Below are 25,042 nucleotides of genomic sequence, written 5' to 3'. Positions count from 1 at the left end.
AGCAGGGCTTTTGGGCACCAGCACTGCACAGTGCTGCTCTGCTGATATCACTGGATTTGATTAACAAATCATTTGGTTTGTTAATCATTCATTAACAAACCAAATGAATTCCCAATTCGTTTCGTTCAAAGTCTTCCTCAAATAGCTCAAAATCTTAAGGAAAATTCTACAAGAGCCACCACTGTTTCTTTGCCTGCCATGAATGGTGTCCATGTGTAATTTGGGTAGTTAAAGACATCCTTTGCACAACATCCATGCTCTTGGTTCCTGGCTGGGAGCCTCCTCATGGGAACTGTTCCTCTGCATTTTTGAGTGTCCAACACAAGTCCCCTGGCACAGGCAAAGGCAGCCCCTGAGCAGAGCAGTGTGGGCAGTGACAGCAGCAAGGCCATGGCTGCACAGGAGGGGTGACAGCCTGGCCCAAAGGACACGGGGATAACTGCAGGAGTTCTGCCAAGGACACCTGACCTTAGGCAAGGTCCAGCTGGGGAGCAGGGGGGGACACCACCCCTAGCCAATTCCACTCATGAATAGCAAAAATTATGGCCCTGTAGGTTTTTCCCATTGATAGCACCTGGTCTCCAAGAAAGGATCACTGATATTATTTCAGCAGCCTGGCTGCAGCACCCCTCCCACATCACAAACACCATGGCTCATGGGACAGAAGCAAGGCAATCTGAAATCTGCTGAAGAGAATAAACCCCTCTGGGGCAGACACCAGGATTGTTACTCTGAATTCTCCATCTGTATCTGTTGTGCATAAACTCTAAATTAAAAGCAACGTGCAATAATTGAAAATAGTCCATTTCAGGTTTGTACAGCAACTACTTTATTATTTTCAAATGCAAATGTTTGCATTGTTTGCTATTTTACAATTTTACAAACTAGGTATAAAAGACCATAAATAAATGACATAAGTTATGTGTACCTAAAATTCACGGAGGGAGAAAAAAATTACAAATTAAAACAAAATAGAAAAATCTATATATCTAACCCAGAGATCGTTCAAATGCACGAACCAAGAAATGCTGTTAGATTTTTTCAGTATGAACTAAATTATAATATGCCTCATACATTCTAATTTACACAGTCCTTGCATATTCCAACATACTTGCAGTGATACAAAAAAATAAATGCACTCTCTTTTTATTTGTCTGATTAGTATTTCAGATTTTTTTTCTGGTTATGAAAATGTCACATAAAAGAAAAATACTGCTTTTTAAGTCCTGTTTACTGGTTACTTACCAGCTTTTTTTTTTTTTTTTTTTTTTTTGCATTTTATACATATATATTTTTAATACATAAGATCCATCACAAAATTAGCACAGCAAGAAACCCGGACAAACATCAACCATTGGTGTGCGAGCAGGACAATTGAACACACTCGTCGTGGGGGACAAGCTGGCCTGTCCCCGAGGGCAGCAGTGTCTGGAGCAGCCTGGGGTGGCCCAGCCTCTCTGTGGTGGCCACCCCTGCCAGGCACAGCTGGCACATCCTGGTGCCCACCATGCCCAGCTGCCCTCACTCCCCTGCCAGCCCTGCTGCTGCTCCTTCAGAGCAGGAATTACCACGGAGGGTCAGCGAGGGGGGGAAGAGGGAACAGGAGCAGCCTCAGGCCACCAGCTCACAGCTCTGGGCAGGGCTGAGTGCCCAGGCTGCCCCACAAGTGCCCGAGAGCCCCTGGCCCACGTGGGCAGCACGGCCACCTGTCCCCTGCCCGCTGCTGGTGGCCCTGTGTCCCTGGGTGCAGGCGCTCAGCTCCTCTCCAGCTGCCCCACAGCACACCAGGGTGAATTCCCCAAACACTGCAAGCTCTCCTAGGCAGTGCCAGCACGCTCCCTGGGCCATGCAGTGTCTGTCTTCTGCTGCTCTTCAACTGCCCTTCAGCTGCACAAGGAACAGGACACACTGCACAACTCTGCTAACTGTTAACTTTACAGGTCTTGTTGCATTTTGTTCCTTATCTGTGCTGGGAACCAGGGAAGTGTTCTGATTATTACGTTGCACACAGAGCAAGGTGCTTCTGTGAATGGAAGAACTGCATATATTTGCTAGCATTCAACAAGTCTTTAAAATCCTATTTTTGAAGATAAAAAAGGCTACGTAAGAATTCAGTTCAGGATTGCCAGTGGATGGAGATGCAGGTGTTGCCTCCACCACCTTGCCACTGAGAAACTGGTTGTTCTTGGTCATGAGCAGGGCACTAGTACAAATAAACAACACTTAACAAGAACCTTTAGCACCCTTTAGATCCTGCATCCATTACTCCAAAACTAACTTGAAATTGCCCCTGGTTCAGGCTGCTGAACTACTCAACATCGTTAGTGTGGCCGCTAAAAAATACACTTACAGATACAGAAATTTAAACACTTTCTTAATGTGTGTGTTCTTGTTATCGTTTCAGACATGAGCTATCAGCCTGGTCTCACAGGACAGAGGTGTTTGGGGCACGTTCACAGGCAGTTCTACACAGGAGGTGACTTGCACGCCGACACACGCACACAAGCACACGTACGCACCTTTCGGAGGAGATAATAATCCATTATCCATTCAAGGAAAAAAATATATTTATATCACTGCAATGGCACCTTTAGTGTAAAATGTCACTTCAGCAATGTACACAGGCAGCTCACAGGAACTGAGTTCTTTGCTGTGGCACCTGGCCTGGCGTCCATGGTAAGATGTGTAGTGCTCTGTCACCTTCATTTGTCCGGGATGCAGCGGTGACAGCCAGAGGAATGAGGAGAGACAACAACAAAATATATAAATAAAACCAAAGGTAAGCAGAGAAAGCAGAAGAGGAGGAAAAACAAAATCCAGAAGTCTGCAGGGCTTTGACACAGTACATTCCTCAAGTGACAACTGGGTGCTGAGTCTTAACGAGTCAGTTATCGCTCAGTGGAGAAAAACAACGGAGTGGGTGGCCCAGGAAAAAAAAAAGAGAAAGTAAAAGTCACACTCTCTTCAGGGACTGATGACTGTTCAGCATGTGTTTTCCAGAATCAGTTCTATGGAAGACGCAACTGTGGGTCCAGACGGCTTCATGTCTGCTCTGTGTTCCTCCAGGGTCAATGTGATCAACAGGATGGGCTATGAGGCTGTGAAAGCAAAATCCATTTCCCTGCACGAAAAGAGAACCCAAATTAAATGTATTAAACCACATGCTCCAAGATAGACACCCAAACCTGCCCAAATGGCAATGCTCAAAGGGTGGGAACCCTTTGCCTTCCCTGTCCTTCTCCCTTCCCTCACACTATTCCAAAGTCTTGCTTCCATGGCATACCTTACATACAGATATGTAATCAACCAGTCTATCTTTCTATCTATACTTACATGGGCCACCTTTTTTTCCCCTCCATCTGCTCTCTTCAAGCTAAAATCACATTCCAGTGGATGCCCCTCCTTGGCCATATTTTATCTCACAGGAAACACAGCCACCAGTGGCAGTGCTGAAAACCCAGCATCTGAGCTGCCTTCACAGTTTTCATTCTATAGGGACACAGTTTTCCATTTTGTGTGGAAAATATTGCACTGTTTTGAATTACCACTACTAGACTCCGAGACAGCAATTTAACAAACTGGCCAGAAAACTGGGTGTATTTTGGTTTTAGATAAAAAAGATGATCTCAACAGAACGCAACAGATTTACAGCAAGGAAACTTCAAGTATCTCTGCACTTGAGAGGCAGAAGAATTTTTTCCTCCTGAAAGTACAAATGTCAGGTCTTTAAGATGAGTAACTACTTCTTATGTTGCCTGGCAAAGTGACATTAAAACATGCTGGTTTAAATAGATTTTTTAAAAGAAATCTTAAATTTCTTGAAATGGAAAAGCTTTTATAAGTAATACTGCAGAACAGTTTATACTGAACTGTCATGACTTGACAGGGTCCAAATTTAGCATCTCATATTCAGAACAAGTTGTTCTCTGAGAGAGTTGGGAGTGAGGGAGAGTTAGTGGTTAAAATCAGCAAGTTATTGTTAAGAGTGACAAAAAAAGTGATGTGAGTGACAATACAGTCTGTGTGATTTGTCCAACTGAGTGAACTGTTTTGGATTTAGGATAAACTCAATTATTAAAAAAGTTTGACCTATAAAGCCACTAAATCATTTCTGAATTTGCTGTCAGGAGTGGAATAGGACCAAAATATTATAGACTAAAGAACCAGTCTTAGTGCCATTAAACGATAAATCTCACCTTTCTGACATTGTGCCTGGCACAGCTGAAATGCAATGTCAGTTCTAAAGGACATGTCATGAAAATCCTCCTCCTGCTCAGCACAGAATAAGTGGCCCGTCTTTTTTCTAAGGTCATCTCATCACTTTGGTCCTCAGAAGGACTTTAAAGAATCTAACTTACATACTCTGTTCAAAAAGAGTAATAAAAGCTTCATGACAAATAAATTCAAGCCTCAGTGTGTTCAGAGCTTTACTGGATGAAGCTTTATCCTGTGTGACCTGCTGAGGACAACCACATTGCCATAGCAGTCTCCTCCACCTGGCAAGCCAGGGCATGCTTTCAGTCACCCAACTCCCATCTGTTCCCTGGAGGAGGCAGAGGGCAGCTTTTCCATGCTCCCTCTTGCTGGCCATACCTGCAGAGGGGTGTCAGGCCCCAGCTGTGCAGTCTGCACCTGGCACTCACACACCCACAGCTGCCCTGATAATCCCAGATACCCACCCGACAGGGCTGGCTTTCAAAGTGTATCTTGGTTCCCACAACTGATCCAACAGGATCACGGTGCACGAGCTGTTACCCTGCCTGACACCCAAACTGCACAAAACCTGCAAGGCTGCATGCTCTACCCCATTTTTATCTGCTCCCTTTCCCATAAAACCACTGACACCACAACTGAAACACATCTTTCTAAAACCCAAATGCTGCTTTTACTGCTGCTCATGAGAATGCAGGAAAAGTCTTTGGTTCTTCTCAGTGCCTTTATGACTATTTGTACTTTACACTGTGGCATCCATTCATGTTGAGCTTTTCCAACCACAGCATAAGGGCTCTCAGTGTGAACTGAGGTCAAGCTTTCAGCACTGAGCTGAGTCCCAAGACACTCCTACACCTTGTCTGCACACCCTACCAGGCAACAGCTTGAGAGCAATTTGAGATAGAGCAATTTTCACTGTCATCAAATAGAGCAAACAATGGGAAAGGCTCAGCAATTAGTCTGGGAAACCAGCAGAGATTCTTACAAACCAGTTAGGAACCCCAAACAACACATACCACAGCAGTTTTTATTTTCCCCCAACAGTGGTGAAATCCTAGCACAGCTTACAAAATAAAGCACCATGAATATGTTGGACACAGTACTTCCACTGACCTTCTGTGAGGCAAAGGGAGTAAGTTTCTTGAAAGAGAAAAGAAGTCTGAAAGCTCCACAGCCACGATTGTCACAGCTGACTACTGGCAAGATGGTCACAAAAGTCTTTCAATGGCAGGCTTCAGCATGGCACAACAGCCAAGAACCTCCCCAGAAGTCCAGTTTGGCCCAGTAATCCACAAGGTGGGTCACTTCACATCTCAAGCCCATAAACGGGTAGATCACTAATTGGCAGGCACTGATCAGCCACATGATATTCTCACTGAGGTTTTTGCAAGGTGTTAGTGATGCATCAAGTCTGCAAAGAATATCCTAGGGCAGATTCTTCATTCCAGTGAAAGATACACAACGGTGGTTTCACCCACAAATAAAACACTATGGTTGTAATCCTACAGGTCACAGGGAGAAGGAAAGTAATGCTGTTGTTTTTTAAGCACAGTATCTGGCAGCAAACATAGCATCAAAACTTGAATGTGACTTTATATTTATATAGATACATGTATTTTACATATCATTGATCAACAGAGAAGCATGTTCCAAGAAACCATTTGTTCCAGGTCTGGTTTCAAAGGACGGCTCATCATTTCTGGAGGCCCCCTCCCAACACACGCTCTGCTTCCGCAATCTGTACATCAAACAACGCTGCAGATCTTGATTTCCACGGGCGAGGAGACGAAGTAAAAAAAGTGCAGTTCTTCAATTAAAGTGCATGGATGAGGTAAACTAATTTCAAGAGTTTTGAGTTTATTCAGTGCTGGCTCAGACGGGAACCATCCTGCCGTGCATCTGTTGCATTTGGGTGCGCATCGCTTGGACGCTGCTCAGGATCTTGTTCTGGTGCGCCAGGGCCGTGATCCCGATCCTGGCCAGGTCCCTGTGGAAGGCAGGAGAACAACAAGGGGCTCAGAGTGGTGGATCAGATGCTGAGATGCAGAGAAAAATATTAAGAGTCAACCACAAGCAGCATTAGCAAAAGCAGATGTACAGAAATGTTTAATTAAATAAGTGGAGGCATTGTGGAGGCATTTTAAAGTTATCCTCCATCCAAATGAAAGGCATTCCATTCCTTTAATGAGTGTAATGATATGCAGCACAAAGCAAGAGAGGCTGATTAAATCCAGATTTACCAGGTTTTTTGCTATATCTCCGAGTACTTACTCCTGGTTCATATGCACCACAGCCTCTAGGGTGGTATAGCCAGCAGCTGTGAAGTTATCCTTGTATCGCTCCATTTTCATGGCTTGGAGCCAGTCACTGACAGAAACAACCGCCGAGAACTCGGGGGAGCTGGGATCCAGCAGGGCTGTGCTAGGTCTGGATGCCAAACAGTGAAAGGACAGAGAAATGGTGTCAGCTGGATCACAAACCACAAACCCAAGTTTGGTCTCTGCAACAATTAACCTCAATGATGAGGGAAAGCAAGGGCAAGATGCTGTGCCCAAAGAAACTCTGCACATCAACTCAGATCTAAACTGAACAAGATGCAAAGGAATGGGCCAGTTTTTGCTAAGAATGAATTTCACCTGAGGTTTCTATTTTTGGTTTGAGATCTAATTTGAACCACAATACAGCTTATGATTTCCATCCTAGATATAACCAAGTTCACAGAAAAAGCTTTTACTCCCCAGAACAAAGAAGATGGCAATGCTGGAAGGCATTTTGGCCTGTTGGGTCTGTATCTCATGGGCAGCAATGCCAGACCTTGCCAGCCCTGCATGTGTCAGACTTCAGCTCAGCAGCTATAGAAACACTGCTGAAGTATGTGCAAAGAACTGGGAGCTCACACCCTGCCAGACTGGTTTGGAGGGCAAAACTCCAGGCAGGTTCAGATAACTCCTGTTTCTAGCCAGGTCTGCTCAGTGCATTCAATCAAACTCAGGACAGCAGGGAGTTAATCCCCTCTTTAATCAATCCATTCCTGACTGAGTGCGTGCCAGGAGTGGTAGGAATCACACCAGCTTTGATCTTTGTTTGCACTCTGGAATGTGCTTCTCATTTTGCCTAGCACACTTTTGCCAATAATTATTTTTACAACATTTTCTTCTCTTATTAATATTGCATTTACTATTTCATGTATATCATAAGTCACAGTTTCATTAAAGCACTATAAATTTGTGTTATCTACCTAATCAAAACAATTATCATTTAGCAATTTATTTGAAAATGCACATCATCAAAGACAAGGTGTGCAAAAGCACGGTTAGGTCTTGCCTGAGGCATTGAGTACACTCTGGCAATACTTGGTTCAACTCTCTTACTGCATTATCTAACACAAGACCAATGATGATAACCTATTTATATAATTATGCTTTATGTATAAAGTAATATATTAATAATGTTATATGCATATTTGAAATTCCTATTCTGAAGACAAAAAAATATTTATAAACAGCCATGACTGTGAAATGACCTTGAATAGGCTGTTAGCTTACATACACAGGCAATGACCTTGAACAGGTTATTAACTATTGGAAAACCTATATATTTTCAAAGACCACCTTTAAATTGAAAAGAAAGCAAAAATGGAGGCGTTCATACTGTGATTCTTCAACCAAATTACCACAGCAGATCATACTGTGATTCTCACCACGTAAATTATTTAAACCTCAAGGGAGGATACATTTTTGCCAGGCTCCCAGTGAGATTAGGGCAATCTGGAAGAGGTGGTGATAGTGGCCTCACAGGGTTAATGATCCCTCTTCTGGTGACATACATTGTAAGCAAGACCCACAAAGGGACATACAAGCTTAAAAAAGGATCTTGTTCTGTTGGAGGGTAAGACAGAATCTCTGTTACTCCCCCACTGATTCAAGAAACTTAATTTTGCATTGTCTAATGCATATTTTTGTACCTTTCCTCCTACTAAAAAACATTTTCCTCTTATCTTCCTTGTTTCTTTTAAACTTTTTTCCCATATTTGCTGTAAGCAAATCTACCTGACAAAGCAGAGACATTTGGAAAAAATGGACCAAAGCTGGTAGAGATCAGTAAAGCTCCTTTTACTTCAGCAGTGTTTCACCAGCTTACACAAACTGCTGATCTGTCCCAACAAAGCTATTTTGGTTTCACCCTACAACTCTGGGAGTTTTCCTTCCTGCTGCACTTCTCTTGCACGTACCAGGTACACCATGCTTAGCAAACAAAACAAATGTAACGCGGGATCGGTGGAGACATGAAACTGGCTTTCCACAAAATTAAATTCAAATTCACATAAAAATTAATCCACACCTTCCCCAATGCCCGCGAGGCGTTGGCTGTAATGCTGCAACGCTCATTTGCAAATCCTACACAAATCTTAGGGTTTATAAAAGTTGATGATGTGCTTTTCCTGCAGAAAACCACATCACTCCTGTTAGCTGCACTGACTGAGGTGACCCTACCCACTCAAGCCCTTTCACCGGGGGGAGAAGGGGAAAGAGAAGCAGCAAACTTTGCTTTTCAGCAGAGCTTGCCTGCATCAGGACGTGCTTAAGGCTGTGCTGGGAACTCTCTCAGTGCTGGTGTGATCCAGCACAGCTCTGCTCACTCCCCTTTCCTGCTGGCAGGGCTGAGCCTGGGTGCCCTGGGGGGCCACACAGAGCCAGCAAAGCCCTGTGCTCACCCACGCAGAGCAGCGGCTGCTGTGCAGGCTGGCCCTGGGAGCTGGGTGCCACCTGCACTCCGCCTGTGCCACCTGCACTTCGCCTGTGTGCCACCTGCACTCCACCTGTGCCACCTGCACTCTGTGCCACCTGCACTCTGCCTGTGTGCCACCTGCACTCCGTGTGTGCCACCTGCACTCCGTGTGTGCCACCTGCACTCCGCCTGTGTGCCACCTGCACTCCATGTGTCACCTGCACTCCGCCTGTGTGCCACCTGCACTCTGTGTGTGCCACCTGCACTCCGCCTGTGTGCCACCTGCACTCCGTGTGTGCCACCTGCACTCCGCCTGTGTGCCACCTGCACTCCGTGTGTGCCACCTGCACTCCGCCTGTGTGCCACCTGCACTCCGTGTGTGCCACCTGCACTCCGCCTGTGTGCCACCTGCACTCCATGTGTCACCTGCACTCTGTGTGTGCCACCTGCACTCCGCCTGTGCCACCTGCACTCCGCCTGTGCCACCTGCACTCCGCCTGTGCCACCTGCACTCCGCCTGTGTGCCACCTGCACTCTGTGTGTGCCACCTGCACTCCGTGGGTGTCACCAGCACTCCGCCTGTGCCACCTGCACTCCGTGTGTGTCACCTGCACTCCGCCTGTGCCACCTGCACTCCGCCTGTGTGCCACCTGCACTCCGTGTGTGCCACCTGCACTCCGCCTGTGTGCCACCTGCACTCCATGTGTCACCTGCACTCCGTGTGTGCCACCTGCACTCCGCCTGTGCCACCTGCACTCCGCCTGTGCCACCTGCACTCCGCCTGTGCCACCTGCACTCTGCCTGTGCCACCTGCATTCCATGTGTCACCTGCACTCCGTATGTGCCACCTGCACTCCGTGTGTCACCTGCACTCCGTGTGTCACCTGCACTCCGTGTGTCACCTGTACTCCGTGTGTCACCTGCACTCCATGTGTCACCTCCCCAGGCTCCCTGGTCTGTCCCAGAGCAGGGCTGACCTGGAGCTCTCGCTGCCTGTCCTCTTGAGGCTGTTGGGGTTGCGGATGAGCTTGTCCAGCATGTTGACGATCTGGCCGAACTTGGGCCGGTCGCTGCGCTCCTTCTGCCAGCAGTCCAGCATCAGCTGGTGCAGCGCGATGGGGCAGTCCATGGGCGGGGGCAGCCGGTACCCCTCCTCGATGGCCTTGATCACCTGCAAACGGCACAATCAGGGAGACATTGGAGAACATCACACCCTGCTCAGTCCACCAGCAGAGTAGGCTTATCCTAGGGCTGTCCAGACTATGGTGACAAATCCCCAGTTAAGCGATACAACGTGGAAAATTGCACTCAGACTCAGACAGCTGGTGGTCTCAGAACTGTCATTTCTCCTCAGCAACTCGAAACTGAAAGTGCACCCAGAGCAGACATCAGATACAGCAGGGCAATTTGTCACAAAAAAGCACATGGGATATACAGGGATGACAGATGAGCCCTGGTTAGAAATAAGAAACCAGCCTCGTTGGACAGAGGGCTGGAGAAGCAACAGCTCTACAGCAAGTCTTTATTATCAGTCAGTTTCGGATGCAGTATGTTGAGACTGTATTTTCCCCATAATTTTTAAGGTACAACAGATCACTCCCTCTCCCTGTCCTCCTGGGCTAGCTCATCTCTGTCAACAAGAGAGGCCTTGCAGAGAACCTGTTCCCCCACTGCTGTATGGTCTGAGCCAAGAAATGCAGAGATGGGAACCCTTTTGTGCAGCTTTACAGAAGTCCAACACAGCTTAAGTATGTATTTCATATTTAACAGAACCCAGAGAAACTCAGACTGAAATCACTTCAAACCCTCTAAAAAGCACTCCAGAGGCTCTAATGACTTCTTAGCTCTCTCAGGAGAATGGGACACAACCAGAACTCAATTCTGACATGACAGGGACATGACCCAGGAGCCTTCAGATCTGAATTAATCAATATGACACTGCTGGCAGGACTCACCATGAGACTAGAGACCAGGAGTGCTCAGAGACTGAGTTGCACTAAATTCTCTCCTTCTGGACTTGTCCAATTAGTGGCTAAAATCCACTGGGAGGACAAGGTGAGCGATATGCTTGCATTATTAGCAGCTATTCAGTGACCACAAATAAAGTGGCTCTCACTCCTCCAGGAAGTATGAAGATACTTTTGATTTCTCTTGATTCAACAGACACTGAGTATAATTTGAAATCCCCTCCTGCTTTGTTGTGAGAGGAACTGCCCTTGCCATCATTAAGGAAGAAAAAAGGCACGTCTATGCTATGTTCTGTAAAGAGTGTGCACAGACAGTAATATTGGCTTTCCCTGTCTTGTTCAAGCCAGCTTTTCAACGTGGTCTAGCAGTGCACAGTCTCAGTGAACACCAGCCTAACATAAACAGCTCTAATAAAAGCAGCTGTTTGTTGCAGGGAGCTCCACTGTGCTGTGCAGACATGCCTGATATAACCGAGACACATCTGGTGTTTTATTTTCTTGCTAAGTCTTGATGACTTCCTGTTAGCAAAAGGAAGGCAAGATTGGGTGCCAGAAGAGACATTTCACATCAGAAGGAAATTAAAATTATATCTCCCATTTAGATTAAATGCCATCCACATCTAGACACTCTTTGAAAACTTTCAGCTCTACAGAAGAAAGCAGATGACTTGTAAAGTGCCTTAACCACTCCCATGGCTGTATATTCAGATTACCATTTTCTTCTTCCTTTACTTGCTTGTAAATCCCCTGGGAAAAGAATTATGGATAATCTAGGCCTCATTTTCAGTGGGATTTTTTTTTTCCCATTTAATAAAAATTCTATTAGCAACAGCTCTTATTAGCATTATTATTAAATACTCTTCTGGAACAGCAGCCATTGTGCACAGTCCCTCTTGGATCACACTGAAGTAGTCCAGATGGTATGGTTAAACAGGACATGCATAATTTAAGAATGGTCATTTACAAAAGCTGCTTTTTAATGGCCTCGGGGGGCAGCTATGCCATTGTCACAAAGATGCTCTGACTGATAATCAGAACTGGATTTCCTATGTGTTGATTTAGATATCCTACAAGGAATAAAATCACCTGGAAGACTTATAAGCATAGTGGAGCTTCAAGAATTAAATACCAATAGGAAGCCAAATCAAATTTGTTTTTCTCTCAAAGATATTCAGTAAACTCAAGATATAATATGAACATTCAAATCTTCCTTCTCTTGACAGTATTATTATTTGACGGTTTAAATATATTTGTTTCCCTTTCCTCCATTTTTCTCTAATTGCTATTTTTTCACATTTAAAAGGCCAAACCAAATAAACCCTTGTGTATAGACCCTAACTTGAGAATCCCCTATTCCATGAGCTGAGACAAAGCTTTTGAAGTACTCAAGGAACTTTAGTTCCAGAGAGGTTCCCTGAGAAAACAAGAGTCTACCAGCCATGGTATTGTTTTAAAAGCCTGGAATAACCATCTTACAGCTACATAGCAACTGCCACAGAAACACATCAGCAGACGTCTAAGGACAAGATGAAGGCACGGGGAGGGGACGGGCAGGGGGAGCTCAGCAGGACACTCACATCTTGGTTGGACATGTCCCAGTAGGGCCTCTCCCCGTAGGACATCACCTCCCACATGACGATGCCGTAGCTCCAGACGTCGCTGGCCGAGGTGAACTTGCGGTAGGCGATGGCCTCTGGTGCCGTCCACCTGATGGGGATCTTGCCCCCCTGCCACCAGGGAAAGAACCACAGGCTGGTGAGCCAATGCAGTGCTGTGTGTGGCTGACACTGTTCTGTGTATTCAAAGTACAAAAATCACATGGTTTTTTGTGTATAGCTCCAGAACCCTTCTGAAAAACGCAGCCACTTTCTCTCCTGCTCGCCATAAAGCTGTCAGATCCAACCAGGAGGCAATGCTGCCCATCTGCTTGCTTCAGTCACCAGGAGGAGAACCAGTAAATTGTTAAATGTATTTTTATCAGCCCTCCAAGAGATCTCTGCTCAGGGCTATGCTGAAGCCTGAGAACAAGCCAGGGGTTTTACAAAGTATATATTAGAGATTTAGTTGACAAAACAAATGAGTGCACGCTGTTAATTACTATTTCCTTGCTTGCCTGTCTGACCTGTTTGGCCTGTTTCAGAAAAATGGCATTATAAACATTTTGCTTTTTAAAAAGGTAAAATAAAGAGAGGGTAAACTGGGAAGATTTATGAATACAGTGGTGTTTCCCATGGGCAATATCCCAACTCCTGCCAGAGATGTGAGAAGGCAAGCAAGCCTCTGGGCTCTCCCAGACCCTGGAGGACGAGTTCAACACCAAACCAGGGTACAAGGCTGCTTTTAATACCTGTTGGAGAAATCTGCCTCTCCTTACAATACTTTTTTTTTAAACAAATAAAAACACTTGGCCATTTGATTTGGGCCACTGAGGTCCTACACTGTTTAAAAAGGAACTCACTCCATCCTGTTTATCTGATTTTGCCTTAGCTGAGTGATCCCAGGCCAGAGATTTCTCCTTTTGTTTATGCTAATATGCAAGGTGTTTTTAATTGAGCTTTTGGTTTCCTGCAGTTCCATCTGGGGAATGACTTAAGCTGAACAAAGGTTTTTGGATTTTTTTTTTCATTTGCTTTTATGCTTCTTTGATTAAGTTTATTTTGGTAGTTTTTTTCCCAGCCATCTCCTAGATAGCTTTTATCCATAAGCGAGTGCAGTGTGTGCATACTTAATAGTATATTGTTCTACTATATCTCTCAAGTGTTTAATATGGACTGGTTCCAAGCCAAGGCAAATCAAAAGGGGTCCTTCCCCTGGCTGCTTCAGCCTTTGCATCAGGCCCTTTGTGAGTCAGGTTGTGGCAATATGTGCCTTGGTGACTACAAGATGCTCTCACTTTAATGAGTTACTAACAGGAGCAGAACACATCATTTTCTTTAAAAATGTTGCTTTAAAAATTGCATTCAATCACAGCCTCTCTGGTTATGCAAAAGCTTTATTCCTCCTTTCAGACACAGATGCACTGACATTGTTTATACATGGTTGTCACTCTAAAAATTGTCAATAAGCTCTTTATATTTAGCTGCTTGAGCACAGTGGAGTTAATCCAAATATCCCTGATCCTTCATTACTGATAGCAAATGAAGACAATGACTGCAAAGCAAATGTCATTGACTCTCTCTAGTTTACTCCTGAGAGCCAACAATACCATATCTTCACTTGCTAAATTCAAAGAGAAGCTTTTCAGTCATTTCTGTCTTGCTCTTGTGTGCTTGTCTAAACTTTGATTTCCCTGAATACAGATTTTCAAACCTCTGCTTCTGCTTCTTCCACTTGCCACCCTTATGAGTGAGAGAAATCAAGGCTGGCCAGCATTTAATACTACAGGAGTCTATCCTTCCCTGTAATGAGCTGTGAATCCATTAAAGGATGAGTGTTGGGATTAAACAGCAAGATCTGAGTGCTGCAAACAAACTCAGCACTGGGGAGAACAGATGGAGAATGGCAGATACTTAAAAACGAAGAAAAGAAGCAATTAAAAAAGGAGACTTTATAAACCAAATTTTTCTCTTTAGGTGCATGTTGATATCAGAGGTATTGGTACAAAGGCTGGTAATGGCTGGGATGTTGTTTTGTGGCCAGAATACTTGCATTAGCCTTATTCCTTGTGCAGCATATTAAAATGGCTTTAGCAAAATTACCCAGCAGTGGGATGCTGAAATATAGATAAAATGGGAAAGAAACAAATAATGGGAATGCAGGCCTAAGAGTTTTCCCAGTCCAAATAATTAGGTCAAATTTATGACTGGCTTTGTAATGGGCAAAAGTGGGTGCATCTTTTTAATTTTTCTGTGGGGTGTCTACACCTTCTGTATCAAACATGAGTATGAGCAGCCACGTGGAAACCCTGTTTGTAGATATCAGAAGGAGCAGAAGTCTAGGCCCTAATTTGTGGCACCAGATTCCTGTCACGTGCTGCATCATGATGAAGGAACAAGAGGAATACATGGGTCACATCCTCAGAAAAGAAATACTGCTGTGGCCACTGCTGTAGCAGCAACAGCACATCAATTTATAGGAGCTGTGGAGCCTGGGCCAATGTTTACTTTTAGGCTGTGATTTAGGTTTTCAGTTGTGACTGAGACTATTTTAAAACAAACCACTGACACCTCCCACACAGTCAGACAAAACCAACATGCAGGCACGACAACACGGCCATTTTCCTTCCCTCCTTACCCGTGTGGTGTAAGCTGCCTCAGGGTCATCCTCCAGCACGCGGGACATGCCGAAGTCAGAGACTTTGCAGACCAGGTTGCTGTTGACCAGGATGTTGCGAGCGGCGAGGTCGCGGTGCACGTAGCTCATGTCAGACAGGTACTTCATCCCCGAGCCAATGCCACGCAGCATCCCCACCAGCTGGATGACTGTGAACCTGCCATCGTTCTTCTGCATATGGGGAAAGCAGCAAAATCACAGAGCATTAAGCTAAAAGCTACATTATCGCCACTGCTGAAATTGGCAAAGAGCAGAGCTGAGGATTCCCATCTTCTCTCCAATAAAATGCCATGTTATTTCCTCACTCCCCTCACCAGGGTCTATAATTCACCAGTAAAGCAAAAACCCAGAGGTTCTGTCACAGATTTCAGTGATGCAGTATCCTGTTTGCAATGAATCTGATTTTAATGAGTCTACAGCACTGCAATGCTTTCAAAAATGGAGCAAGTCAGAACTGTTCACATTAAACATGGATTATTTAAAATCCTGCTATCTTAAAAATTCATTTATTTTATATTCTTCCACTTTATATTAATTCTGGTTTTCGATAAAAGTAACACCAGAAAACAGAATTTCCCAAGTACAAACAATTTCTTTAAAACAGCGCAAATTTCAGTAAGAAAAAGAAAAAGAGAAAGAGAAAGAAAAAGAAAAATATGTTTCCCAGTATAAAATCTCCTTAGCTTTTGAAGAAATCACCTACCCTGAGGAAGGCATCCAAGGAACCATTCTCCATGTACTCAGTTATGATCATTACTGGCTTACCTAGAGTGTGCAGAAAGAAAAACACAATTCCTTGATGAACACCAATGTTAATGGGATAAAAATGGCTTGCACATGATTTTACTGCCAAGACACCTGGCTTACACAATCTAATTTAATTTGAAATGCACCAAGCTTATGCCTCAGCTGTGGGAAGCAAGAGATGAAATATTACAGGACAGAAACATTTAATGGGCCCATTTGGAAGGTTAACCCTTTGGTTGATTCATTGACAAGGTCTTTAACTAAAGTGGCTCCTGTTCCCTAAGGAATATGTGAATTGATAATTGGGAACTAAGAAACAAAGATCTGTCCAAACCTGACAAAAATCTTCAGTATTACATATTGTTTGCAGAGCAGAAAATGGAATTTGTGAATGCTTTGGTCTTTCTGTCTTTTTTGAAAGATCAATGCTTTAGGCAAGTTGGAAGCTGCCAAAAGCTACAAAGTATTCCAAGACAACTGAATTCAAGAATGAAAAATGCAGGCTGTTCCTTTCAACCTTCACTGTCCTGAACTTGAATTCTGTGTTTCTCTCGTTATTTACAAATGAGCCAAAGCCATTTGCCTCCTGAAGTCAACCAGGGGCAAAATGATTCAGAGCCCTGTGTCACACACAGGGCACAGAGCTCAGCAGCACCCGGCTCCTCCTGCTGCAACAGGGGCCAAGCTGGGCAACCTGAGGAGAAATGCAATGTTACTGACAGGGAGATGCTTTCTAGGCACTCTCCTGCCTAAAACAACAGCAAATACACTAATAATGCTTGATGTTGATAAGAGTTTCATAAAGATCACACAGTGCTGAAACTGAGAACACTTAGGCGCATGCAAGGAACACTAATTATTTCATGGAGTTAAATCCTACTGATATTTGACATACAGGTATTTGTAGAAATAGGTCTGATAAGATCTCAAAAGAGCAATGGCAGAAGTACAGAAGTAACTCATCAAAGGTTGAATGGCAAAAGCCCAGTCCAAAGATGAGCACTTTCAAGGTGAGCACCTGACAATCAGTGCTGTCTGGCACAGCAAACCTTCCTCTCTCTTGTGCTTTACCTACAGGAACTATGGCTTTCTTCCTAAATAAAAGATGGTGTCCCAGAGAAACTCAGCTTTTACTTCTTGGAGCAGGTCTGAAGAAGGGAACATCACAGGGAAAGAGAAGGCTTCAAAGGCCAGGTCACCCAGACTGTAGAAAGCTCAACTGCATCTTGGCATGGGAGGTATCAGAACTATTTAATTTTTCCTTGCTTCTGTCACCAGCAAGGATCTGCTCCAGAACAGCCATCTCTAAAAATTACCCTACCGTGAAATGTTGCAGCATTTAACATTCCCCTAATAGTTTCTACCTCAGTGCATCTTTCACCAAGATTCTTTTCTCATCATTTGTCAGGGATTTCTGGTTCTGAAGTAACCTTTTTTTAATTAGAAAACCATATGCTATAGGGACTGACTGTAGGAACATTTTACCACATTTCACTTAGGCCAACATCCATGCGTGATACGTAACTTATTTCACTCATCATTACTTATTTCACCTTTCCGGTCCCAACCTACCCTTTACAGGCCTTTTACTACTCCTGCTTTTACTTCCCTTCCCTGCTGGTATCCAAATTATTACTGGTTTGGTCCCAAGCAAGCCAGCACACCTGGGAAATGCCATTACTGAATGTTGCAGAGAAGGAACGGTATTGCATAAAGCAAAGTGCTCTGGATGAAGGGCTGAGTGACCTTGGCTGAGCACATCCTTAAGTAAAAGGATGTGATTAAACATCATCCTCCCTCTAATTCACCTTTGAAAGCATTCTTTGGTAGAAAGAGGAAAAACTTCAACCAAATCTGCATATGGCACTGTTACATTTATGCTTTGCAACTGCGACGGCCACCCTTCCACTGAACAAATACAGCTAAATGAGTATTAATTAACCTTCTTCAATCAAAAGATACTATGTCAACGTAGAAGGGAAAAAAGGAAGACTCTTTCAGTGCATTAACATGTAATTTCATTACTCAGACACTTCTTTAGCAGGGGAGGGGGGATAGAGAGACGAGGGAGAAGTTACCATCAGCGAGTCAATTATTAAAGTACTTGACTAGCAGCCAATAATTTATTCATGGTTTTTTGCTGCCTCTCTCAACCCCCATCTATACCACTATTTATCTCACATTTTAATTTTCAGTTTATTAAATGCATCCATTTATCACAGCATTCAGCAAACCTATGGAGAAATGGAGATAAATGTGCTCTTAAGTGGCCCTGTTTCCCAGGAGTGCAGCTGGCAGTAACGGAGCCGTGTTGCTGCTGGAGCATCACTTACTGGGAGCCAGGAACGGGGCACTGCCAGGTCACCCCGCCACCTCCCCCCTGGGTGAAAATTCCCAATCATTTTAATTCACTGACAACTGCATTATGCAAATGCCTACGGCCATTTATAAGTGCTGGAGCTGTAGCAGCTCAGGGGCTTCCAGTGGGATTGCAACACAAAGATTCCCCTGTTGTCTTTCTTTTACTGAGGTGCTAAAAGAATCACTGTCTGAGGCAAACACTGTGGCCTGATCACATTCCCTTTGTTATAACAATCACAGAGAGAGACACTCAGACCTTCCAAATTTAAACGGAGGAGAGTATGTTAATTTTAGTTTTGAGCGAGGCTCTTAGTAAAGGATGGCCAAAATTAGTCCAAACTGCTCTTTGCCTTTAAAAGCAAACTGCCACACACTGTATGAGCCATTTTCAACTGTTGAGAGAAGGCAGACCAGGAGACAGCAACACAAAACAGCAGGGGTAAGATTTCCAGAAACAAAAGTGGCAGAATAAGTATCAGCTCTCACTGACATTCAAGAGGGACAGAGTTTTACAGTGGAACTGATGGTTTTGATAACCTTTTATGAGAGGTACTTTGTTCTTCTAGTGATATTTTACTTTTTAACTTTTCATCCATCTCAAATTTTAATTGCTCCCACTGTTAATACCCTGCATTCATGTTCCTCATGCTGCAGAAGGTGAGCTTCACAAAGTCCACTATGACAGCAGCTCACAAGATCACTGCCTGCTTTCTATGCTCACCCTGAGCATGAGCCCCAACACCCAGAGAGTCTTTTAGGATTAGCAATGAGAGCCAGGCTTTGCCACCATGGTCCCCAGGGCAGCTGGGCACAGACAATGCCTGCACCATGGCAGTGGCACCTTGTCAGCTCACACCCAAGCACTGGTGTCTCACAGCTGCATTTTCAGCTCTAGCCTACAGACAGCACCCAGCCAGCACTGTCACTCTCTAAAGCACAGTCAGGCTTAAAAAACCCCAAACAAAGCAAACAAAAAGATCATCCAGGTAAATTCTGCAGAGTGAAATTAGCACACCTGTAAATCAGAGAAAACAAATAAGCAAGTTTCACACTAAAATAGCTTGCCTCGTTTCAAAGGCTTGCTCCTTACATCTGTGCTTTGTACTTCAAACATATGACTGTGTAGTTTTGTTTTGGTATTTTTCCCCCATCATTTTGAATTCTTCGCTCACCATCTGCTTTTGCCTATCCTGTAACAATCATCTCAGTCTAGCAAAGATGTGAAAGATGCCTGCTTGGCATAGCAAGAAGGGATAAAAAAAAAGCCAACCCCTGCAGTATTAATTCCCTCTACAAAATCTTGTACAAGCTGCCTACAGATAGAATATCAGTTGAAACCGTAAACCCATTTATAGCTGACAACAAGATTAATGACTTGTCCTGCACTGATTTCCTCCTATTAGCTATCAGTGGATCTGTTCCATCTGTCATTTTACAGGAAAGAGGGTAAGAAGGAAAAAAAAAAAAAAGCCAGCACACACCATACAGACTTAATTTCTCAGTGACTTCTAAATTGGACTTGTCATGAAAATGACCTACTTACATTTAGTGACTACACCTTCCAAGTGGATGATATTGGGGTGGTCAAATTGTCCCATGATACTGGCCTCACTCAGAAAGTCTCTCCTTTGTTTATCAGTATAACCAGCCTTTAGAGTCTTGATAGCAACACAGATCTCTCTTTTTCCTGGCACTTTGAGACGTCCACTGCACACTTCACCAAACTCCCCTTGAAGAAAAAGGCACAAGAATCCATGGTCAGGAGCCTGAAGCATGCACTTGTGTTGTCAAACTGTTGTGTCAGTACATTTGGGAGAACTGTCGTACAAAAATCATAGGATCACACATTCCCTAAAAGCAAATTTAAAAGTGTATTTACAGGAAAAAAATGCAAAAGTTCTGGCACTTACCCACACCAATAACTTTTTCAATCTTTATGCAGGAGGCATCAATTTCTTTGGCAAATTCCCTCACAGCTTGGTTTGGATCCTCATATGTAAAAGGATCCACATATGTTCTAACACCTGCAAGGCAGAAATGTTTTATTTGAAGTCACTGATCTACATGCTGCTGAACACAGAACATATGAGACTGAAGCCTTAATGATATACAACAGCAAAGAGAGTGTACAATAAAAATGTACTGTAAGCCAGGAATGACTGATAAGGAAGGAAGGACTTAAGTATTTTTTCCCCCCAGTACAATATTTTAAAGTGTAAACACTTAATATTTCCCATTATTGATGTAAGGAATGAGGCTTTTGCCAATTAATGAGCTTCACAAATCACTGCCATCACTAGCATAACCTGTCAGGGACCTGTGAGACTAAAACACTAAATCCCTTTTTCCTATGGGAGCCAGGAAATTCTGAGCTCAGGTCCTGGCTTTGGTGCATGGAAGTAACAATAGGATTCAGTGCTGGAATAAAGGCAGCAAAGTTCACACTCCCTCTCCTGCAGCATTGCCTCTGGCCCATTCAGAAACTGCTTTAGCAGAGTGTTGTGGGGAAAAACCTTGCCTAGAAATCAAGTGGCTAAGAACAGGTATCTTTCAATGGCAAGGAACAATGGAAAAACTTGATAAACCCTTCTCCTCTCTATACCCTCCGAACATTTTACCCAGACACTTCTATTTTCCCTGTTACTAGAGTAAATAAATTTTGAAGCAGGAGGTGAAAACAGAAACCTGTTCTCCTCTAGAGGAATACAATCCCTAATTTCCTGAGCACCAGAGCATGAGCCATGTCTCACAACCCAAACCAAAGCCCCCAAGCGCCAGTGCCTTTTACCTTGGTTCAGGTGCTTCTCCTCATCTGCCTCCTGCTTGGCCTTGCTGTACTTGCTGCGCCTGTCAGGACAAAGCACAGCAAGTGAGTGCAAAGGAGGATCTCACTCTGAACAAGCCCAGCTGTCCTGACCTGCAGAGACTCGAGCTGCTGGCACCTGCCACAGCCATGACACAACACACAACCAGGGCAGCAGGATCCTCACACTCCCCTGAGTGTTACCGGCATCAACAGAGCATCAAAGGATGCACAAATCTATTTGTATCTCAGCTTTTAAAGAAAGGGGAAAAAAAGTTTGTGCTTCAGCCACTTTTTCTTCAAACTTACTTTTGCAATTGAGGGCCCAAATTGCTTTTTATCCCTACCACACAGGGATTGAAATGCTACAACAGAGGTGTTTTGGTAGATTGACTTTCAAACATCATTAGGCAAATGCCAACATCAATACACTTATTTAACTGCAAATTTAAAACTGGAAACAAGTCTCTTAACACAGAAATCAGGATCTCAGCAGAAAAAAAAAGGAAGAACCACCAACCCTGACCATCAAAAATAAAGATCCCAAGGATTTTGCTTATTCTTTTAATCACTGCTTAATTGAAGGGGCTGAAGAAGTCTTGATGGCAGAGCTCCTCTACTGACTCTCTGAGCTGGAGGCAATAGCATAGCAGAGTATTTTAATTCTATAGATTACTACTTCTACACCTACACCTGTGATACTGTGATCTAGTTATGCATTTAATTAGTTCAGCTTTCAGCTTCAATGGACAAGGAGCACTACAAAAAGCTGATACAAGTTAGTCCATTAGGGAGGATATTGAGGACTCTGCTCAGCCAAATGTGCAGGAATTTGAAGTTGCCCAGCATCCAGTGGTATGTAGATGCAGAGAAACCACTTGGGCTTTTACCCACCCATCCTTGAGTGCTCAGAAGCAAGCACAGAGCAGACACTGATGGAGAGAAGGGTTTACTGTTGCTTACTCTCAGTTTGCCTGTTCCCAGGAAATCCAAATTTCCCAGTCAGACCCAGGAGAGCTGACCGGCAAGAGGATGGGGTGGAGAGAAGAGGGAAGGCAGAAGGAGAAACCAAGCCTGGAGAGCAGGAGGGGAGAGTGGCACTGCCAGCAATGTCCAGCTGCTGCCTCGAGTGGGGCAGGGGACAGCCAGGCCTGCCAGGGACACCAGGGTGACACAGGGTTAACTAACAGGCTGAAAATGGTGAATGAGAAGAGGAAAATGAGAGCAGGTACAACAAAAACCTGTAAGATGTGAGCTGAAAGGGGTCAAAAACCTCACAGGTAACCAGAAGAAAAGACACAACTGAGAGCCTCACTTGCAGCAAATCTCCCTGAGTCCTACCATACCTCTCCTGTCAGCAAAACCCCTCTGCCCCTCAGCAAGAAGCATCTCACATCCCACTCTGCAGCTGCCCTGTGGGGAATGGCAGCTTCCCACTGCTGCCAGCTGGGAGCCCACCCCCAGCCCTTCCCCCTGCAGCCCTGGGGCTGGGTCATACAGCACTCTATGCCGAGAATAAAAAAATGCAAATTAACCATCAAACAGAAGGAAAAAAGCCCTGTTTGACATCTGACAACAGCCTGATCTTTGAACCAAGGGTCACAGCTCCCAACATTGGCAGGACTTGTGTTCAGACAGAAGAAGCAGGTACACATCCAACCACAAACCAGTGGGAGCTTCTTCTCTTGACACACAAATGGCTCCAATCACAAAAAGAGAATTATTGAAACACACATTGGATCCAAACATCTACTTAAACAGTTGATTTACCCCAGAACTTACAGCACTGGTATAAAAGAGCTGAGTGAAATAATGGGATGATGTTCTGCTCCCAGCTACTGAACTGAGTAACAAGGAAGGGGCAGCACAAATCTCACCCAAGGCCACAAAAGACTAGGCCAGCTAAGGGGACTGCAGAGATGGTTTCAGGTATTGTACAACTGAAACCATCTCAGAAGAAAGGAAAATAAAGGGAAAAAGAAGATTCTGCATTTTAATCAGGATCCTTCAAATTAATTTTATTAATGTTCTGGCACAGATGGGAAATACAAAATGCAAACAGACTTTTCATGAAAGCATTTTAAGTATGAAAAAAAATTCTCTTTATCTTATTTTTAACAAGCACAAGCACCCTCACAACAGATTAAAAAATAACCTTCCGCCACTAAAACTCAAAGGCAGCAAAAGCAAAGGGAAACAAAGGGATTACTGTTCAAGCAATGTAATTGTAGCTTATTAAGTTTAAATAATACCTTCTAAACTAACTACCTACTTCCACCTCTCGCCGTGTCACCTGCTGACCTCTCCTGCCCGGCTTTGGGCAGGACACTGCTGTGTGCCATTGTCCCGGAGAGCAGCCCGGCAGCCCCAGCCTCTGGGGCAGCTCACCTGAGTGGCAGAAGGGAGCCTTTGTCAATTAGGGATCCGAGCCCCCTAATTACGGGGATTTGGGCAGTGCTGATTAAGGACCGGCATTCAGGAAAAGAACACAGGAGCTTTCAGGAGCTGCAGGGGCCAGAGACAGGCAGAGCTACAGGTGGGGCTGGTGATGAAGAGGAGTTAACAGCGGGGGAATTAGCAGGCACTGAGGTGAAACAGCAGGACCTGGTTGCCATGACCCTGCTCCCAACTCCTGTTCCCACACAAAGAGGGGATGGGGGCTCAGGCACCAGGCTGGCAGAGCCCCTGCCCCAACACCACCGGGAAAAGGTGGGCAAAAGTGCCAGCAGAGCAAAGATAAATCCATCTATCAGCTGGAAGAATTTCAGACAGAAACTTTCAGGTGACCAGAGGATTTGGTCAGACCATCTTACTACACACAAACCCTTTTAGAAGGTGTCTCTCCCTGTTTTACACTTCCCCAAATCCTTTACAACTCGTTTTGAGATGCTGCAATTTCGCTCAGCATTCCTTCAGAGTGGGGTTTAGGAGCACCCCCGCCCTGTCCTGCCGGTGCTCCATGGCTGTCCCCATCCAAACCTCGGCAAGTTTACAGGAACATTAGGCAGATTGCTTCTCGCATAGCAGGACAGAGCCAAACAGCCTGAGCTGCCTCAAGGCAAAGTCCTTGCACTAATTCTGCTGCAAAGATGAATTTTGGGATTTGAACAATGTCTTGAAAAAAGCATGAGGCTAAATTATCAGTAATAACCCAGTGCTCAAAAGTGGGCACCCACAGCATATGCCCTGTGCCCACACTGGCTCGTGGATGCACAGAGGCCATGTCTGCAGGCCAAAGCACAGGCTTGATTGTACAAATATGACTTTCAGGTCATGGTTAGATTACAAAACCTTCTCATGGGGACTCTCTGGACAGAAAAGCTTATTCTCATCTGAAGTAATTTTGTAACAAAGTATAATTATTTTGCTATTAACTTCTGCTGGCGTAGGAACATCGTGAAATATCCCCAAAGTCCACACCTCTAAATGACATTGTGATGGTGGTTAAAATCATTAGAGCAACAGTGAATGTTAAAGTAGATTCTGTTTATTGAGAGCTACTTCCAGCTACTGGAGAGCTGTGTATTAAGGGCTATTAATTAGCAAGGCACCATTAGTATGCACAGAGTAGTTTCACTGTCCTAGTATTTCATTCATCTTGTTCTCTCTTTCCCCTCCCATGGCCCCTCTGAAAGAGGCCAGGGCAGAGCCAGGGGACATCCCTGAGCCCAGGGCCACCAGGATGTTTTATCCCCACTGCCACCAGTGCCTGGAGTGGCTGTTGTCCCTGCTGCCACCTGCTCTGAGGTGCCTTTGTGTGCCTGCACAGCCTGGGCAGAGATAAGTGAGCAGACAGCCCTGGGCAGAGCTGTCTGAGCCCAGCAGGTCTGTCAGCACCTGGCTCCAGGCAGCCTCTGCTCTGACAGCTTTATGGCCGATCCTAACGAGAATCAATACGAGGGCAAGGGGTTGACAGTTCATTTTCTAAAGAGTGATCCATTGAGGGCCAATC

The 25,042-nt window shown here is 44.6% G+C and overlaps 1 protein-coding gene across 1 annotated transcript in view; it reads right to left on the bottom strand.

Annotated features, from left to right (window-relative positions):
- Positions 1–805: 805 nt before the first annotated feature.
- Positions 806–25,042, bottom strand: part of EPHA4 (EPH receptor A4) — a 105,450-nt gene continuing 81,213 nt past the window's right edge. Inside the window, exons 9-18 of the mRNA XM_058031631.1 lie at positions 21,076–21,134; positions 20,198–20,311; positions 19,831–20,016; positions 15,883–15,944; positions 15,141–15,350; positions 12,485–12,634; positions 9,918–10,111; positions 6,484–6,639; positions 5,326–6,199; positions 806–3,121 (exon numbers count right to left, since the gene is read on the bottom strand). Coding sequence (XP_057887614.1) covers positions 6,085–6,199; positions 6,484–6,639; positions 9,918–10,111; positions 12,485–12,634; positions 15,141–15,350; positions 15,883–15,944; positions 19,831–20,016; positions 20,198–20,311; positions 21,076–21,134 — 1,246 coding nt within the window. The 3' untranslated portion in view covers positions 806–3,121; positions 5,326–6,084. The remainder of the gene's footprint in view (positions 3,122–5,325; positions 6,200–6,483; positions 6,640–9,917; positions 10,112–12,484; positions 12,635–15,140; positions 15,351–15,882; positions 15,945–19,830; positions 20,017–20,197; positions 20,312–21,075; positions 21,135–25,042) is intronic.

The sequence above is a fragment of the Melospiza georgiana genome, chromosome 10, assembly GCF_028018845.1.
Source record: "Melospiza georgiana isolate bMelGeo1 chromosome 10, bMelGeo1.pri, whole genome shotgun sequence".
In the NCBI taxonomy this organism is placed as follows: domain Eukaryota; kingdom Metazoa; phylum Chordata; class Aves; order Passeriformes; family Passerellidae; genus Melospiza; species Melospiza georgiana.
This window is presented reverse-complemented; position numbering and strand designations above follow the sequence as displayed.